The 17,936-nt window shown below is 54.4% G+C and overlaps 2 protein-coding genes across 11 annotated transcripts in view; one reads left to right on the forward strand and one right to left on the reverse strand.

Moving 5' to 3' along the window:
- Nucleotides 1-7,901, forward strand: part of Lig1 (DNA ligase 1) — a 33,253-nt gene extending 25,352 nt beyond the window's left edge. For 9 of the 10 annotated variants that reach the window (XM_015496620.2, XM_048790625.1, XM_015496622.2 and 6 more), the window contains 9 exons: nt 6-116; nt 608-679; nt 2,438-2,582; nt 2,680-2,762; nt 3,854-4,006; nt 5,761-5,814; nt 6,441-6,584; nt 7,450-7,542; nt 7,680-7,901. In XM_015496620.2, coding sequence (XP_015352106.1) covers nt 6-116; nt 608-679; nt 2,438-2,582; nt 2,680-2,762; nt 3,854-4,006; nt 5,761-5,814; nt 6,441-6,584; nt 7,450-7,542; nt 7,680-7,763 — 939 coding nt within the window. In that variant the 3' untranslated portion in view covers nt 7,764-7,901. Of the gene's footprint in view, nt 1-5; nt 117-607; nt 680-2,437; nt 2,583-2,679; nt 2,763-3,853; nt 4,007-5,554; nt 5,737-5,760; nt 5,815-6,440; nt 6,585-7,449; nt 7,543-7,679 lie in introns of those variants that run through there. The other variant, XM_048790628.1, reaches the window with a different exon arrangement.
- Nucleotides 7,902-10,288: 2,387 nt separating this feature from the next.
- Nucleotides 10,289-15,092, reverse strand: LOC107151579 (calcium-binding protein 5-like). The gene is made up of 6 exons (XM_015496980.1): nt 15,089-15,092; nt 14,625-14,734; nt 13,098-13,128; nt 12,482-12,625; nt 10,392-10,501; nt 10,289-10,294 (listed from the first exon to the last, which is right to left on the reverse strand). The coding sequence occupies exons 1-6, from the start codon at nt 15,090-15,092 to the stop codon at nt 10,289-10,291; spliced, it is 405 nt and encodes a 134-aa protein (XP_015352466.1).
- Between the last annotated feature and the right edge of the window lie 2,844 nt (nt 15,093-17,936).

Consider the following 17,936-nt stretch of genomic DNA (forward strand, 5'->3'; position numbering starts at 1 on the left):
CTCAGATTAAACTCCCATCAGTCACGTCCTTCATCCTGGACACGGAAGCTGTGGCTTGGGACCGAGAAAAGAAGCAAATTCAGCCATTCCAAGTGCTCACCACTCGCAAACGCAAGGTAGCATCAGCCTGCCCCTGCCACCTGCCGTGGCCCCTCCTCACACTGTCACTGTCCTGAGGGGGCTGAATGCAGTCCTGTTAGCCTTTGGTAAAGTGACTGCCATAGTTCCAGCCATCATGTTCTACCCCAGCATCCCAGTTAGGAAGAGGGGAAAGACCCTTTTTCTGTATCTTACTTGTTTTAGAATGAAAGTAGATCTGTCCTGGAAGGTCCCCCAGGCTTTCCCTTTACCACAGAATGGTCAGAATTGCCTGATGTCACCACCATTAGCTGCAGAGGAGACTGGGAGAGCAAACATGAAGGGAAATGAGGCTGCTGGGGTTTGCTAAGAGCCATCTTGACTCAGGACCTGCCTTCTCAGGTGCAGCTGCAGCAGGGGGAAGGGGAGAGTGTAGGTGACTGGTGTGTCCTGGCCATGGCCAGTGGGAAGGGACGCGGCCTGCCTGTCTCACCTCGCCCACTCATCGTCTCTGTTCTGCCCCAACCAGGAGGTAGACCCCTCGGAGATCCAGGTGCAGGTGTGTCTGTACGCCTTTGACCTCATCTACCTCAACGGAGAGGTGAGTTCCACCTGTGGCTGGAGCAGCCAAGGGCTGGGGTGGGGGTAGGCTTGGGGCTGGCAGGGTGGCTTCTATTGCTTATTCTGCACTCACTTAGCTGGGAGACCATGCTCAGGCAGTGCTTTGAATATGTGATTCCAGGACCCCTGGGGTCCCCAGCCCCTTTGAGGGGGGTCTGTGAGGTCCTATGGCTCCCCATTTGTGGGGAGCAGATTTCTCCATGTTTGTCACCCAGACCAACATTGAAGCCATCAGAGTGCCATAGGCAGATATGAAAAGCCAGACAGTAAAGAAGCAGAAAAGTGTCAGGCAACACCCCTCTTCTCACTTTTGGTTTTTTCTTTGTTTCTTTGTTTTTTTGTTTCTGTTTTTAAACAGAGGTGTGTTTTACACAATGTACTGTTTGAGATCAGGGAGGTGGGTCAGTGGTACAGCACTTGCCTGACACATGCGAGGCCCTAGACTCAGTCCCCAGCACTGCAGCAACAAGAAAAAAGTGCTATTCTGATGAGCATATTGGATTTATTCTTTAAATGGATTACTATTATTTTAATTTCTCATTTTTAATTTCTAAAATGGTCGAATCAAGATATATAACCCACATTAAAAAGGAAAAAAAACCTCTTTGGAGTGAGTTCTCAATACTTTTTTAAAGGTGTAAGGGGTCCCGAGACTGAGAAGTCTGAAGACGATTGCTTTAGGTGTCCATTAAGCCTCTAGGGGCTGAGGCAGGAAGCATTCTCACCCTGATCTGGGAGGGGAGAGTCATCCTCTGGTGGGAGTGAGGAGAAAGCGCTCTTCTTTCTCTTGCCTTCTCCCTCTGCCTCTCCTGAGATACTCCCACCCACATGATGCTGGGCAAGGAAAAGGCTGACCCCAGTCCTGGGAGAATTTAGAGCCTAGGGAGGACAGGCTGCTAATACCCAGAGAGCAAGTCACCTGAGTTCATTTCAGGGCAGAAGTGAGCAGCATCCACCACTAGACGTGGTCTCATCCAAGCCCGGAGGCTCGCAACCACGTCTGTCCCATTCACCACCTGTGTTTGTAACTGAGGCTCTGCTGGAACGCAGCCTCACCCTTTCACGCACTTCAGTCTGTGGCTGCCTTTGCCCCACAGCAGCAGGGCTGGATGGCTGTGGCAGACACAGCCAGGAACACAGTTGCCTTTGCATTTTCAGGCTCCACGACTGTGGGTTCCAGCAATCTGGGATTGAAAATATCCGAAAGAACTGCATCTGAATCAATGTGTGCAGAGCTTTTCTTGTAATGATTCCCTAGTCCCCACAGCGTGGCTCGCACTTACATTTATACTGCACTAGGTATTGTAGCTAATGGAGAGACGATTTAAGGTGTGTGTACTCGTGCTACTCCCTGCATTACAAGGGGTCCTAGAACCAGTCCCCAAGGATACCAGGGGACAACTGTATTTACTCTGGTTCTTACTGGAAAGAAGTTGCCAGATCCTGTGTTGATGTAGAAAACATGTTCTTGGGAACAATGTTACTAACCTTATGGCCGTTGGTTTCTTCTTTGCTCTACTGGGCTGGCGTTAACAAGAGGTACATGAAGTCCATTCCAGCTCTAGCCAGGCCATGCTTCTAGCCAGGTGCTCCCAAGGTCACCAACAACTCTAAGCTGGGTCCACCCTCTTGCTGATGCCTCAGCTTACGCTTTACATTCTGAGTCCTGCTGATGACCTGTGCATGTGGTTCCCTTTGGCCTCAAGGTCAGGGCTTATGGTGTCCCTCCCCTCTTTAGTCCCTGGTCCGTGAACCCTTGTCACGACGCCGGCAGCTGCTCCGTGAGCACTTTGTAGAGACAGAGGGCGAGTTTGTTTTTGCCACCTCCCTGGACACCAAGGACGTTGAGCAGATTGCTGAGTTCTTAGAGCAGTCGGTTAAAGGTGAGGAAGCCACTCTTCCCTCCTGCATGGTCCCCAGCCTGCGCCAGCCTTGGTGAGTTGGGGAGTCCCACCAGCCATGCTTCCATGTCTCCCTCAGACTCCTGTGAGGGGTTGATGGTGAAGACCCTGGATGTCGATGCCACCTACGAGATTGCCAAAAGGTCACACAACTGGCTCAAGGTGATTACTGCCCAAGTCTGTCCTACCGGGGCCTGAAGCTGGTCCCTGTTTCACTCAGTGATGTTTCTGTAGCTGCATGCATGCTCCCAGGTCCCCTCCTGTCCATCTCCCTGTCAGACGTCCCCTAGATCTCCTGGCTGACCAGCCCACCAGGAGTTGGCTGTGATCCTCTGGCCTAAGCCCCCAGAGCTGTGAGGAGGAGGCCAGAAGAGGCTCCACCTTTCCTTGAAGGCTTCCCTATTGGGCCAGGATCCTGGGAAGGGAGTCAGCCAGATATGGAGGGAATGAAGTGACCTCAGGGCTAGTGAGGACGGGCCTCTTCTGGGTCATCCAGAAAAGCCCTTCTGGAAGCAGCGTTGGGTGGGGACCTGGGTGGAAGGAAGGGGTTGGCCACATGGATGTTTGGGCAGGAGACCCACAGGTGCAAAGGCCCTGAGGTGGGAGGTGTATGCCGGGAGCAGGGTGGAGTGGAGAGTGGCCCCAGGTCACACAGCCACTCAGGCCATCATAAGATAAAAATTGGATTTTCCTTTGAAGGTTTTGGGAAGCCAGCAGAGGTTTCATACAGGAAGTCACATGTCTGATGACCTTTTTGTGGGTCCTCTGGCTGCTCTGTGGCTGTGGCCAGACGTGCTGGGGGTTGAGCAGCAGTGGGAGTGGGCGGTGGGGGCTGGAGGGGAGCAGGTGGGCAGGATGGGAGGGGGCCAAGCAGCAGGGCGGGAGCTGAACTGGCCGGACCGCTGTGTGTTTCTGTGTGTCCCTGGTCTGTGTACCTCCTGGACTAGAAGCAGCTGTGAGCACACAGACCTTTCCTGTCTTGGGAGGTCTCCACTCTGCTACCCACAGTCCCAGGCGCCTGGGGAGAGGACTTGGGGGAGAGGGCGTCAAGTGGCCTCCGTGCCCCCCGTGCCCCCCCATCCCTCCTCCACACATCGGCTTCAAGCCTGGAGGCTCTTCCCATGTCTCCTTGGGGTGGCCACTCCTGGTGTTCTTTCCAGAAGTTCCCAGATACCCAGGCCCTCCTCAGCCCACTGATGAACCTCCAGCCTTGAGGTGCCTGGGTCCCCCTCACCTCTGGCTCCCTTCCGCAGCTGAAGAAGGACTATCTGGATGGCGTGGGTGACACCCTGGACCTCGTGGTGATCGGCGCCTACCTGGGCCGGGGGAAGCGGGCTGGCCGGTACGGGGGCTTCCTGCTGGCCGCCTATGATGAGGACAGTGAGGAGCTGCAAGCCATATGCAAGGTCCTGGGGAGGGGTGCCCACCACTGAAGCAGGAGACCAATAGATGAGACTCTGGGGGGACCTGGACCAAGAGGCTCTCACCTCTTGCATATGGGGGATGATTGTTTTCCTCATTCTGTGTTTTTCTAATTCTCTGAGTAACTCTTGCTTCATATAGAAAAATAGACTCATCTAGAAGGCATGCAGAGGGAGTGTAAGGAATGGAGGTCATCCTGCACAGGAGGGGGAGATCGCTACAGGATGAGCAGTCTCTGGAGCAGGCACCTCTGCAGCCTGCTTAGGGACCTGGGGTCCTCCTGTCTCTCCATGGTCCTTCTTGTCATATGCTCTGGCTTCCTTGTCGCAGTGTGGCTGCAGGTGTTCCATCATGGGATTCGTGTCCTAAGCCGCAAGAGGAAGGCTGGGGTCAAGGAGGGGCGGCCGCCTTCTCAGTCCCAGCCAGGACTGTCAGAAATTTGTCTGCCCAAGTTTCTTGTCAGAGTCTTACTCCATGGCTCACTCCTGTCCTTAGGAAATGTGGGCTTTTTTTTTTTTTTTTTTTTTAAGTTTAGAAAGTGTTTTAGAGCTGTGTGCATTGTGACTGGCCTTTCCTGTGCATTTCCTGTTTTCCTGTATCCAGCGACTTTGGGTCTTTAGTCACAGAGACAGAACAGAATATCACCTAGGAAGACTCCCACTGCTGAGCACCAGAAGCAGGGCAGGGCAGGGCGTGTTTCATTTATGTTCTATGATGTTGCGATTCTTCTAAGTAATTTTTCTTTTTCTTTTTGTCTTAAGAATACGGGAGGCTGAGGCAGGAGGATCATGAGTTCAAAGCCAGCCTCAGCAATAGCGAGGCACTAATCAACTCAGTGAGACCCTGTCTCTAAATAAAATGCAAAATAGGTTGGGGATGTGGCTAAGTGGTCGAGTGCCCCTGAGTTCAATCCCCAATACCCCATAAATAATTAACTTTATTTCAAATGCTGTCATGAGTTTAAGTAGCATGGTGACCAGACTTGATACTTGCATAAGAGTCTTCAGGGTCCAGGCCCCATTTCCTGAGCCCATGCCCTATGTTTGATGATCAGACTCTTGCCAGCCTCACCTAGGACTTCATGAGCCCACAGCAGTGAACAGAATGATCTTATGATTCACCACATTTTGGGGCACCAGTCTGTCACCATTTTACATTATTCCTGTAGCAGAGATACTTTAAGTAGCTGCTATTAGGACAAGAGGGGAAGTATAGGAGCAGGAGTCTCCAGTCGAGACTTTCTGTCAGTGGCTTAAAGGTGCCTGTCTTGTCTGCTGGCTGTGACTGTTTTGGTAGTTGAAATTGTGGGCAGTATTAAGATGGAAGATTTCAGCTGGTTTGCAGGCGGGTGGGATGTGTGTGAGCCCAGGGGAGCGACTTCCTGACCTGGTGGAGCACCAAGAGGAGGAGAGGAGGGCGTTTCCTCCAAACACAGGGCAGTGAGTGGTTGAGGGGCTGCCTGCTGGATGAGAGGTGGCACCCGCTTGAGGGTCCTGGCCGACCATCCAGGTGCTGGCCAGTGCTGGCCGCAGCTGAAGAAGGACTATCTGGATGGCGTGGGCGACACCCTGGACCTCGTGGTGATCCACCTCTTTGTCCTGATTCTATAGACTGGTTGAACCAGAGTAGGTTGGGGGCTGTCAGTGTGCAAAGGTGTAGTCCTTAGCTGGCAGAACAGGGAGGAGGTGCTGGGCCAGCTGGCCAGCCCAGCTTCTGACCTGCCACGTGCTCCCTGCAGCTTGGAACCGGCTTCAGCGATGAGGAGCTGGAAGAGCAGCATCAGAGCCTGCAGGTGAGCCCCGCTACTGCAGGCCTTGCCCTCCCAGCCCTTGCTCTGTGCAGTGACCGGTCTCCTGCATCTTGGGGTCAGGGATTGGGAAGGAGGGCAGCAGTAGGAAGACTGGCTTTAAAGCTCCACATATCCAAGTTCGAGGTGCGGCTCTGCCAGTTACCAGCTGGTAACACTGGCCAAGAGGTCTCTCCCTGAGCATGACACATGGCTTTCTCATGGCAGTATGGAACCAGGGCAGGGGTTCCTGTAGGGAGGCCTCTGTGAGGTGCTTGGTGGGCCCCTAGGGGAGGGAGTGCTGTGGCTGCAGGTAATTGGGGTCTCTATGATGTGTATTGGTGTCTCTGGATCCTGGTTCCATCTCTGTCCCATTCTTTGGATCTTTCTCACTGTCCTTTGCCGAGTCTTCCATTCTTGGGGCCCCTGCCCACCAACCCCCTGGTGTCTGTCCCTCCCTCTGGGTGTCTGCCTCTGATTTTTTCTTTACTGTCCTGTCTTGTTTCTCCCTGTCTTCCATTCCCCATTTCTCCTTCATTGTTCTTCCCTCTTGCCCTACTTTCTAACCTCCCTACCTGTTGGCCCTGACTCTGAGCTCTGAGACCCTCCCTCTTCCCTGCTGCTTGCCATAGGCCCTGGTGCTGCCCACCCCACGTCCCTACGTGCGGGCTGATGGTGCTGTGGCCCCCGACCACTGGCTCGATCCCAGCGCTGTGTGGGAAGTGAAGTGTGCGGACCTCTCCCTCTCCCCCATCTACCCCGCTGCCCGGGGCCTGGTGAGTACAGGGGCCTGGGCGAGAGTGGGCCTGGCCACATCTGCTCTCCCACGTGATGGTTAAGAAAGCTTTAGAGTATTGGGGTGTCCAGTAATGAGGTTGGAAATTATTTCTGTAAAAAAAGATTCTCAGGTGGTAGAAAGAGAAGTGACCTTGCTCTGTTAGGGTCGTGGTCCTTTTGGCAACTTGGGTCTTCTGCGTGGACACTCGGTCCAGCCCCAGGCGTCTCCTTTCAGGCCCGCAGTTGCTTCCTCGCCCAGGTTCTCACAGTGCTGAGTGTAGATCCCGGGGGCGCTGTTGCTCCCTGGGTTCTGCCCTCAGAACCAGCGGTGGTTGCAGTGTGACCACGTCCCTTATCCTTAGTGCAGGGAAGCTCACCTTTAGTGTCGTGCTGCGAGTTTCGTCCCATCCTCAGAACCTAGCGGCATGCTGCTGTTAGAACTTAAAGTTTCTCCCTCATACTGCTCATTGAGTCAGGGTGTCCTGGTCACACGCGCAAGGAGCTTTCATCTGTCCTGTGCTCACTGTGCAGCCAGCACTGTGCTAGTGACCAGCATGTCCCTCATGTAGTCCTTACAGAAACGTCCACAGGAATATCTCGGTTTTACACACCAGGAGATGGTGCCTCCGAGAGCTGAGGTGACTGGCCAAGGCCACCTGGCTCTGAGGGCAGCAGCTAGGTGGGAGCCTCACATGGGCCTGGCAGCTGGTGCCTCTGAAGCACCAGGCAGGATCCAGACTCTTCCTCAGCTGCTCTGTGCCCCCCTCCCCCCATTGCTGAGCCCCACTGTGTGGATCAGGAAGCAGCAGGACGGGGCAGGAGGAGGACCCTGGCTAGAGTACCTGAGCCTTGCCTCCTCCCCAGGTGGACAGCGAGAAGGGCATCTCCCTTCGCTTCCCTCGGTTTATTCGTGTCCGTGAAGACAAGCAGCCAGAGGAAGCCACCACCAGTGCCCAGGTGAGACCCTTGGAAGATGGGGTTTGCCTAGGGTGGGCTTGTGTGGCCAGACCAGCCTCTTAGGGAGGTGACTGGCTTGGAGTCCTGCACAGGTGGAGCAGCAGGGAGTTGCTGACCCACCCCTGCCCCCTCCTCAGGTGGCCTCTCTGTACCGGAAGCAAAGTCAGATTCAGAATCAACATGACACAGACTCAGACTCCAACCCTGAAGATTTCTACTAAGGCCTGGCCTCCCCGGGGCTGGTGAGGCGCCCAGGGTGGAGCAGGTCTGCTTTCGCACTCTGGTGGGGGGGTGAGGGGGTGTTACACTGGGTCTGGGATTCATTCTGTTATTTCTTTCAATAAATAATTACCAAACTCTTGGTGTGTGACAAGGGCCATGCTGGGCTCTGGGCTCTCACACTGGGCATTGAAGAATACTATGGGGACTGGGAGCCCATGCTGTCCCACAGGACCCTCCACAGAGCTAGTGGAGTTTTTGTGCTCCATGTCATATGGTGACAGCTGACAGTCACCTGTGGCCATTGAGTTCTCCACATGGGGACAGTGCAATCAAGGACTCAAATATTTCATTTTGACTATGACAGTTTATGTTAGCTTGTTGGATCTCCAAGCAATCCAGCTGGTGGTCCCTGTCCTAAGCCCTGTGTGCAGACATCAGTGGTTTATCCAGGGCCCTTTCTAATGAGGTCCCATCCTCCTGGGAGACAATAAGTTCAGTGGTCAGTGTGTGGCTTCCAGTTCTGCACCCCGATCTGGGGACTAAGTATCATTTCAGATGCACTACACAGTGTTCCAGGCGCCCCACCAGAACAAGCAGTGACCACTCCTGTTCTGGCTGTTATGCCTTGGAGCCTGGCATATCCTAGCTGCTCAGGAGATCATGGCTGAGTGAGTGAGAGCCGGGCATTGTTGCTAGGCTGCTGGTCACCCCAGTTTCCCCATCCTCCCACCACTGCTGTGTGCTTCAAGCGTAGGGGCCCCTGGCCTGTGTATAGACACTTGGAGCTGGTCATGGTGGCCCTGTGTAGTTCCACAAGGCTTCAGTGACACAGGCCAGCAGTGGGACTTTGGTCAGTGCAGTGGGAATATCTTGGGTCTAGGGGGAGGAATCTTTTGCAAAAGCTTGTTTTCTGAGAACTGCAGCCTGGCACCTTCCAGGGGACTTGCAGCTGTCTTGTGGTCACCAACTGGAAGAGGGTGGAGCAGGGCCCAGATCTGCACACCTGGGGCCTCTCTGTGGCCACCAAGCTGAGGGACAGTGAAATTCCCCATTGTTAGGCAGTTCTCGGGTGGGTCCTGCTTGCTGCAGTTGGAGGTACCCTCAGGGCTGCTGTGATGGTTAGTGAGGCAGGGAGAGGAGGGCTTGGGGCCGAGGAGCTCAGCAGGGTCCTTGGCCTGGATTCTCTAGAGAGCCTGTGGTGAAGGCCTGAGCCAGGGCCTTCTGCCTGGCCTCTCAGCTCCTGCACTCTTCTCACTAACGACAGCCCTGCGAGGTGGGTACATCCATATCTCCATTTAATAGGTCGGGACACTGAGGCTTGAGGGGAGTTACTTTCCCTGTCTCACTATCTGGGAAACAGCCAGGATTTGCCTGGGCTGTTTGCTCCAGGCCCATGGTCTCTGCCATGGGCAGAGTGCACCTGTGAGGATGTGGGACCTTCTGCCATGGCATGATGTGAAGTGGTCAGGTCTGGAGGGGAGAGATCTTGCTCATGTGCTCACTAAAGGCAGGAGCCTAGAGGTGGGGGAGCAGTGGAGACCATCTCCCTCCAGAGTGGGATCCTCTTTGACCCTTAAGGATTGTCACCACTCACCAGGGTAGGGTGCCGATGAGCTGGACTCTGGGTCATGCACATGGCAGGTTTGGAGGCGGCACACCAGGAAGCAGCACTCCCTGCTCAGGACCTGCCTTGACCAGAACACACGGTCCCATCACATGACCACAGGTGTCGGAAATGTTGCTGGGAGCTCCCAGCAAAAAGTAGTTCACACTGAATGGAGTTCCCTGGAGTTTTCGATGTCGGAGTGGCGGTTGGTTTTCTTCCTAAATGGAAATAAAATGAGGCAGAGGTGGCCCTCAGCGTCTGGCGCATTACCTACCTTAACTCACCCCAGAAATCTGTCATGTTAGTACAGTTATGATCTCTTATTTTTCAGATAAGAAAACACTTGTCGCTATCAGGATTTGGTTGCCAGCTACAAAGCTCAGCTAGTAGGAGGTAGACTGAGATTTGGCCAGGACTCTCAGCCTCCTAGACTCTGCCTTTACCTGTGCAGCCTGCAGGGGTCCCTGGCTGCCGTCTTGCTCCTGCCAGGGTCTCCCCTCTGCATGTCAGGCTCCGTGTTCACAGTCACATAGGGGACAAGTCAGATCCTGTCACTCCCCCTGGTGGCTTCCTGTCCAGTCCATGACAGGTGGATGGGCCCTGCCCTCCACAACTCTGAGGTCTCCACCACATCTGTCCCCTGCGATGTTCTTTCCAGCTCCCTGTCACCCTTTGTCACCCTTCCTCAGACACAGCGTCCTGCCTCCTGGTGTGTGCAGTGTCCTCTCCTGGGATGGGACTTTCCTGGAGCAGTTCTGTCCAGGGGGAAATGCATCGGGAGCCTCTCAGGGGATTCTAAGTTTCCTAGTAGCTACATTAAAGAAAAAGTGAGGGGCTGGGGGGCAGCTCATGGTGGAGGCCTAGCAAGCGGGAGGCCCTGGCCCATGTCAAGTGTCATCCCCTTCCCTATCCATCCCACTAGGGCTGGGCCAAAACAAGGAGGGCAGGGGGTGGCCCTCTGGTAGGCTCTGTCCATGGTGCTGACGTGACCACCCCCAGCACCATGGACCCCTTCACTGACCTCCTTGAAGGCGTCTCGCATCTCCTGGACACCAATCATCCCAGCCGTTTCTGCAAGCAACTTGGGGGTCATCAGCTCCACGAAGTCGTCAAAGTCCACACGGCCCCCCACTGAGGCAGAAAGGGAGAGGTTAGTGGGACTCCACACCCTGACCTTCCAATCCCTCGCTTCTCCCTTCCAGTCAGTTCCAGAAAGAGAGCGGCTCCCAGGTCCCCGCCATGCACGGGTTTCCTGTTCTGCACTTTCATTAGTGCATGGCAGCCTCACACACTAGCGGGTTAGTTTCGACATGCTCATGCCTGGACTGTAGTTTGCTCCTTTTCGGTCCCCAGTGCTTCCTCTCTACCTCCCCTCCTCCCTCCTCCGGGTCCCTTCCTCTCCTGGATCCTTCTGCTTATTGACTTTTAGGTGGGTGCTCTATGGGTGCACATAAAGGTGGAGCTCAGAGTGGGATGTGCACATACGCATCATCTGGTCATTTCATTCCTCGGTTCTTCCCTGTTCCTGTCCCTCTTCCCTCCCTCAACCCCTACCCCACTGATGTCCCCTCTGTTTCATGGGATCCCCTCCCCACACATTCCCCTGTGAGAGAACACGTTCTCCCCTGGCCTTCCGAGTCTGGCTTATGTCACTGAGCGCGGTGTTCCCCAGTTCATCCATTTACCAGCAGATGCTTGAGTCTCATTCTTCTTTGTGGCTGGGTGAACCCCCCTTATCTTTCACTCACTGAGCTCAAGCCCTGTGTCCCTCTAAACTGAACCTGGTGGACAAGGCACGTATGGGGACGTGACTGACTGACTGCACAACCTTGAGCATGGTCAGGACCCCTGTTCCTCGTCTGTGGATCTGTAAAGAGGGAGTGTGAGTTACATTTGCACCTGAGGCTTTTCCAGATACGAATACAGTCATGCCTTGGCATCCACTGGGGGAGTGGTTCCAGGAACCCCCATGGATACCAAAATCTGCAGACGGTCAAGTCCCATCTCCAAAACGTCAAGGTATTTGCATGTAACCTACGCAAACCTCTCATATGCTGTACCTCATCTCTAAGCTCCGAGCTGTTCACTGAGAGCCCCCGATCCTCAGGGTTGGTGGAGAGTCCTCAGAACCCCAGGAGAAGGACCAACAGCTTTGGCTCCTGTCTCACTCCCAGGTTTCTGAGACGTGGGCGGGGGCATGTCTCAGAGGCCCCGACACAGTGGAAATGCTCTCTGAGTTTATACTGTGTTGTTCAGGGCACAATGACAAGAAAAAAAAATAGCCTGAACATGTTTAGTACATACACAATTATTTCCCAAATGTTTTCCATCTGCACTTGCTTGAATCTGCAGATACACAGAGGGCTGAGCACACCATTACCACCTTGAATTCCACCTTAACTCAGTTACATGCCCAGAAGCAAACCAGTAGCAATTTTACTTCAGTTTCAGTCTCAAAGTCACCTCTGGTCTCCATTTAAAAATCGATCCTTTTCAACTCGGGAAGCTGAGGCAGGAGGATGGGTGAGCTCAAAGCCAGCCTCAGCAAAAGCGAGGCACTAAGCAACTCAGTGAGACCCTGTCTCTCAATAAAATACAAAATAGGGCTGGGGATGTGCTCAGTGGTTGAGGGCCCCCGAGTTCACCACCATTAGGTGCAAGTGCACGCTCATTGCTGACATCCAGCATGGCTCCAACCTCACACTCCTCGGATAGACCTTTAGTGGTGACAGTGATAAACCACACTTAATCAGAATTTGTGGGGACTACAACTTGGCCTGCCTGTCCCTCCACCCTCCTTCCCATGGCACCATGAGGTAAGGAGTGTCCTGCCTTCACTCAGAGACCAGGGACCTGAGACCCAAGATAACTTCACTTTTCAGAGTGACTTTCATTGACAAATAATAGAACTGGGACTTGCACCCAGACCTGTCTCCCCAAGGCCCCTCCAACTACTTCAAAAGCCGCCTCCCTGGAGCAGTCTGGACTGCTCTTTTCTACACCCCAATCCTCGTAGCCCCCTGTATCCCCACAGACTCCCCCTCCCCCTGCTCCCCAGTCTCTCCCTGAGCACCACCCAGCCCAGCCCTGCCTTCCTCCCCCGGGTCTCACAGTTCATGCGGACTTGCTGGCCCAGTTCGGTCAATTCCATCTCCGTGGGCATGTAACCCATTGTCCTCATGAGATTCCCCAAATCCTTATGGGAGATAAACCCATCTCGGTCCTTGTCAAACTCAAGGAATGCTTCCCGGAGCTCTGAAAGTGAAGAGAGAAGAACTTTGGAGGAACTTGAAACAGCCGGGGGGAAGAGTGGCATTCCTTGAAACTGTTGCTGAGGCAGTGACAGAGACTCGAAGGGGAATACACCATAAACCCCAGCACTGCAGAACAGCAGTGAGTGGGAAAGGCGCCCGCAGGGGGAACGGCTCCGAGCTGCTCACTGAGCCCCCAATCCTCAGGGTCGGTGGAGAGCCCTCAGAACCCCAGGAGAAGGACCCACAGCTTTGGCCTCATTTTAAGGCTCCCCTCTCCTCTCATCCCGGGTTTCTGAGACATGGGCCGGGCATGTCGCTAAGGACTCCCAGGCACTTAGCTGCCCTGAGGAGGTCTCAGGGTGCAGTGGAGGGGACAGGAAGGGGTGTGAGGTGTGCATGGGAGGAGGTGACACAGACACAGCTGAGAGCAGGTCCCTGGGGGGCGTGGAGGGCATTTGGGGGGCAGATGTTACCTTCGATCTCGTCCTGCCCCAGGGGTCGCTCCTGGAGGGAATGCAGGGAGGGAAGGTGGAGAGACAGTCAGGGTCCCCCGCTCCTCAAGCAGGCCCGTCCTCCACGCCCCTGTTCCCTTCACCTCTCCTCCTCCCTCCCCAACTCCCATTCCTCAGCTTCTGCTCTACTTCCTCCCCATCCCCTCTCACTCCTCTTTCCTGTACTTGAACCTGGATCTGCTCTTTCCCAGACACACATTCCATTGTACGTGGAGTCCGAGCCTCCCCAGATGGACAGGGTGGGATTTGCTGTCCCAGCCCAGGTGTCAGAGGCTGGCTCTGCTGGGGCTCCTGGCATTTGAACCTCAGGACGACTCTGGGAGGGAGACCAGGTATCATTCCCATCTTACCCATGAAGACGCTCAAGAACAGGGAGGTCAAGGAAGCTGCTGAAGGTCACACAGCTCTGAAACAGCAGGTCCCCGACCAGGGGAGGGGAAGTTACCCTTGAGGTCCTTCCAGTCAGGTGGCCAGAAACAAAGCAAACTCTGGTGTAGGGTTTCAGCCTGGGCTTGTCTCACCTCCATTGTTTTCCTAGTTGTTTTTTTCTGATTCTATGAGTAATTCTTGCTTCATATAACAAAGTGGGCTGGGGGCCATTTCCCAGCAACAAATTCACAATGAATCAATGAATGGAGATTGCTGTTTTTTTAGTTTATTTGCTTATTTTTTATTAAAGGGGTCCCTCAAAGGGAATCAAATGAGGCAGAGGTGGCCCTCAGCGTCTGGCGCATTACCTACCTTAACTCACCCCAGAAATCTGTCGTGTTAGTACAGTTATGATCTCTTATTTTTCAGATAAGAAAACACTTGTCGCTATCAGGATTTGGTTGCCAGCTACAAAGCTCAGCTAGTAGGAGGTAGACTGAGATTTGGCCAGGACTCTCAGCCTCCTAGACTCTGCCTTTACCTGTGCAGCCTGCAGGGGTCCCTGGCTGCCGTCTTGCTCCTGCCAGGGTCTCCCCTCTGCATGTCAGGCTCCGTGTTCACAGTCACATAGGGGACAAGTCAGATCCTGTCACTCCCCCTGGTGGCTTCCTGTCCAGTCCATGACAGGTGGATGGGCCCTGCCCTCCACAACTCTGAGGTCTCCACCACATCTGTCCCCTGCTATGTTCTTTCCAGCTCCCTGTCACCCTTTGTCACCCTTCCTCAGACACAGCGTCCTGCCTCCTGGTGTGTGCAGTGTCCTCTCCTGGGATGGGACTTTCCTGGAGCAGTTCTGTCCAGGGGGAAATGCATCGGGAGCCTCTCAGGGGATTCTAAGTTTCCTAGTAGCTACATTAAAGAAAAAGTGAGGGGCTGGGGGGCAGCTCATGGTGGAGGCCTAGCAAGCGGGAGGCCCTGGCCCATGTCAAGTGTCATCCCCTTCCCTATCCATCCCACTAGGGCTGGGCCAAAACAAGGAGGGCAGGGGGTGGCCCTCTGGTAGGCTCTGTCCATGGTGCTGACGTGACCACCCCCAGCACCATGGACCCCTTCACTGACCTCCTTGAAGGCGTCTCGCATCTCCTGGACACCAATCATCCCAGCCGTTTCTGCAAGCAACTTGGGGGTCATCAGCTCCACGAAGTCGTCAAAGTCCACACGGCCCCCCACTGAGGCAGAAAGGGAGAGGTTAGTGGGACTCCACACCCTGACCTTCCAATCCCTCGCTTCTCCCTTCCAGTCAGTTCCAGAAAGAGAGCGGCTCCCAGGTCCCCGCCATGCACGGGTTTCCTGTTCTGCACTTTCATTAGTGCATGGCAGCCTCACACACTAGCGGGTTAGTTTCGACATGCTCATGCCTGGACTGTAGTTTGCTCCTTTTCGGTCCCCAGTGCTTCCTCTCTACCTCCCCTCCTCCCTCCTCCGGGTCCCTTCCTCTCCTGGATCCTTCTGCTTATTGACTTTTAGGTGGGTGCTCTATGGGTGCACATAAAGGTGGAGCTCAGAGTGGGATGTGCACATACGCATCATCTGGTCATTTCATTCCTCGGTTCTTCCCTGTTCCTGTCCCTCTTCCCTCCCTCAACCCCTACCCCACTGATGTCCCCTCTGTTTCATGGGATCCCCTCCCCACACATTCCCCTGTGAGAGAACACGTTCTCCCCTGGCCTTCCGAGTCTGGCTTATGTCACTGAGCGCGGTGTTCCCCAGTTCATCCATTTACCAGCAGATGCTTGAGTCTCATTCTTCTTTGTGGCTGGGTGAACCCCCCTTATCTTTCACTCACTGAGCTCAAGCCCTGTGTCCCTCTAAACTGAACCTGGTGGACAAGGCACGTATGGGGACGTGACTGACTGACTGCACAACCTTGAGCATGGTCAGGACCCCTGTTCCTCGTCTGTGGATCTGTAAAGAGGGAGTGTGAGTTACATTTGCACCTGAGGCTTTTCCAGATACGAATACAGTCATGCCTTGGCATCCACTGGGGGAGTGGTTCCAGGAACCCCCATGGATACCAAAATCTGCAGATGGTCAAGTCCCATCTCCAAAACGTCAAGGTATTTGCATGTAACCTACGCAAACCTCTCATATGCTGTACCTCATCTCTAAGCTCCGAGCTGTTCACTGAGAGCCCCCGATCCTCAGGGTTGGTGGAGAGTCCTCAGAACCCCAGGAGAAGGACCAACAGCTTTGGCTCCTGTCTCACTCCCAGGTTTCTGAGACGTGGGCGGGGCATGTCTCAGAGGCCCCGACACAGTGGAAATGCTCTCTGAGTTTATACTGTGTTGTTCAGGGCACAATGACAAGAAAAAAAAATAGCCTGAACATGTTTAGTACATACACAATTATTTCCCAAATGTTTTCCATCTGCACTTGCTTGAATCTGCAGATACACAGAGGGCTGAGCACACCATTACCACCTTGAATTCCACCTTAACTCAGTTACATGCCCAGAAGCAAACCAGTAGCAATTTTACTTCAGTTTCAGTCTCAAAGTCACCTCTGGTCTCCATTTAAAAATCGATCCTTTTCAACTCGGGAAGCTGAGGCAGGAGGATGGGTGAGCTCAAAGCCAGCCTCAGCAAAAGCGAGGCACTAAGCAACTCAGTGAGACCCTGTCTCTCAATAAAATACNCAGCTTCCTTGACCTCCCTGTTCTTGAGCGTCTTCATGGGTAAGATGGGAATGATACCTGGTCTCCCTCCCAGAGTCGTCCTGAGGTTCAAATGCCAGGAGCCCCAGCAGAGCCAGCCTCTGACACCTGGGCTGGGACAGCAAATCCCACCCTGTCCATCTGGGGAGGCTCGGACTCCACGTACAATGGAATGTGTGTCTGGGAAAGAGCAGATCCAGGTTCAAGTACAGGAAAGAGGAGTGAGAGGGGATGGGGAGGAAGTAGAGCAGAAGCTGAGGAATGGGAGTTGGGGAGGGAGGAGGAGAGGTGAAGGGAACAGGGGCGTGGAGGACGGGCCTGCTTGAGGAGCGGGGGACCCTGACTGTCTCTCCACCTTCCCTCCCTGCATTCCCTCCAGGAGCGACCCCTGGGGCAGGACGAGATCGAAGGTAACATCTGCCCCCCAAATGCCCTCCACGCCCCCCAGGGACCTGCTCTCAGCTGTGTCTGTGTCACCTCCTCCCATGCACACCTCACACCCCTTCCTGTCCCCTCCACTGCACCCTGAGACCTCCTCAGGGCAGCTAAGTGCCTGGGAGTCCTTAGCGACATGCCCGGCCCATGTCTCAGAAACCCGGGATGAGAGGAGAGGGGAGCCTTAAAATGAGGCCAAAGCTGTGGGTCCTTCTCCTGGGGTTCTGAGGGCTCTCCACCGACCCTGAGGATTGGGGGCTCAGTGAGCAGCTCGGAGCCGTTCCCCCTGCGGGCGCCTTTCCCACTCACTGCTGTTCTGCAGTGCTGGGGTTTATGGTGTATTCCCCTTCGAGTCTCTGTCACTGCCTCAGCAACAGTTTCAAGGAATGCCACTCTTCCCCCCGGCTGTTTCAAGTTCCTCCAAAGTTCTTCTCTCTTCACTTTCAGAGCTCCGGGAAGCATTCCTTGAGTTTGACAAGGACCGAGATGGGTTTATCTCCCATAAGGATTTGGGGAATCTCATGAGGACAATGGGTTACATGCCCACGGAGATGGAATTGACCGAACTGGGCCAGCAAGTCCGCATGAACTGTGAGACCCGGGGGAGGAAGGCAGGGCTGGGCTGGGTGGTGCTCAGGGAGAGACTGGGGAGCAGGGGGAGGGGGAGTCTGTGGGGATACAGGGGGCTACGAGGATTGGGGTGTAGAAAAGAGCAGTCCAGACTGCTCCAGGGAGGCGGCTTTTGAAGTAGTTGGAGGGGCCTTGGGGAGACAGGTCTGGGTGCAAGTCCCAGTTCTATTATTTGTCAATGAAAGTCACTCTGAAAAGTGAAGTTATCTTGGGTCTCAGGTCCCTGGTCTCTGAGTGAAGGCAGGACACTCCTTACCTCATGGTGCCATGGGAAGGAGGGTGGAGGGACAGGCAGGCCAAGTTGTAGTCCCCACAAATTCTGATTAAGTGTGGTTTATCACTGTCACCACTAAAGGTCTATCCGAGGAGTGTGAGGTTGGAGCCATGCTGGATGTCAGCAATGAGCGTGCACTTGCACCTAATGGTGGTGAACTCGGGCACTAGACCACTGAGTCACATCCGCAGCTCTATTTTGTATTTTATTTAGAGACAGAGTCTCACTGAGTGGCTACTGCCTCACTTTTCCTGAGGCTGGCTTTGAACTCGTAATCCTCCTGCCTCAGCCTCCCAAGCCACTGTGATTACAGGCCAGCCTGAGCAACTCAGAGTAACCCTGTCTTAAACAAATAAATAAATCAAAGTGCTGGGGAGGC

Source organism: Marmota marmota, unplaced genomic scaffold (genome assembly GCF_001458135.2).
Source record: "Marmota marmota marmota unplaced genomic scaffold, marMar, whole genome shotgun sequence".
NCBI lineage: Eukaryota > Metazoa > Chordata > Mammalia > Rodentia > Sciuridae > Marmota > Marmota marmota.

What these genes read in the sequence shown, in the direction of transcription:
- LOC107151579 (XM_015496980.1), bottom strand. An exon ending in GGGGCAGGACGAGATCGAAG is followed by an intron (nt 12,626 to 13,097) that starts GTAACATCTGCC and finishes CTTCACTTTCAG; the next exon opens with AGCTCCGGGAAGCATTCCTT. An exon ending in CCAGCAAGTCCGCATGAACT is followed by an intron (nt 10,502 to 12,481) that starts GTGAGACCCGGG and finishes TTTCTGCCTCAG; the next exon opens with TGGGGGGCCGTGTGGACTTT.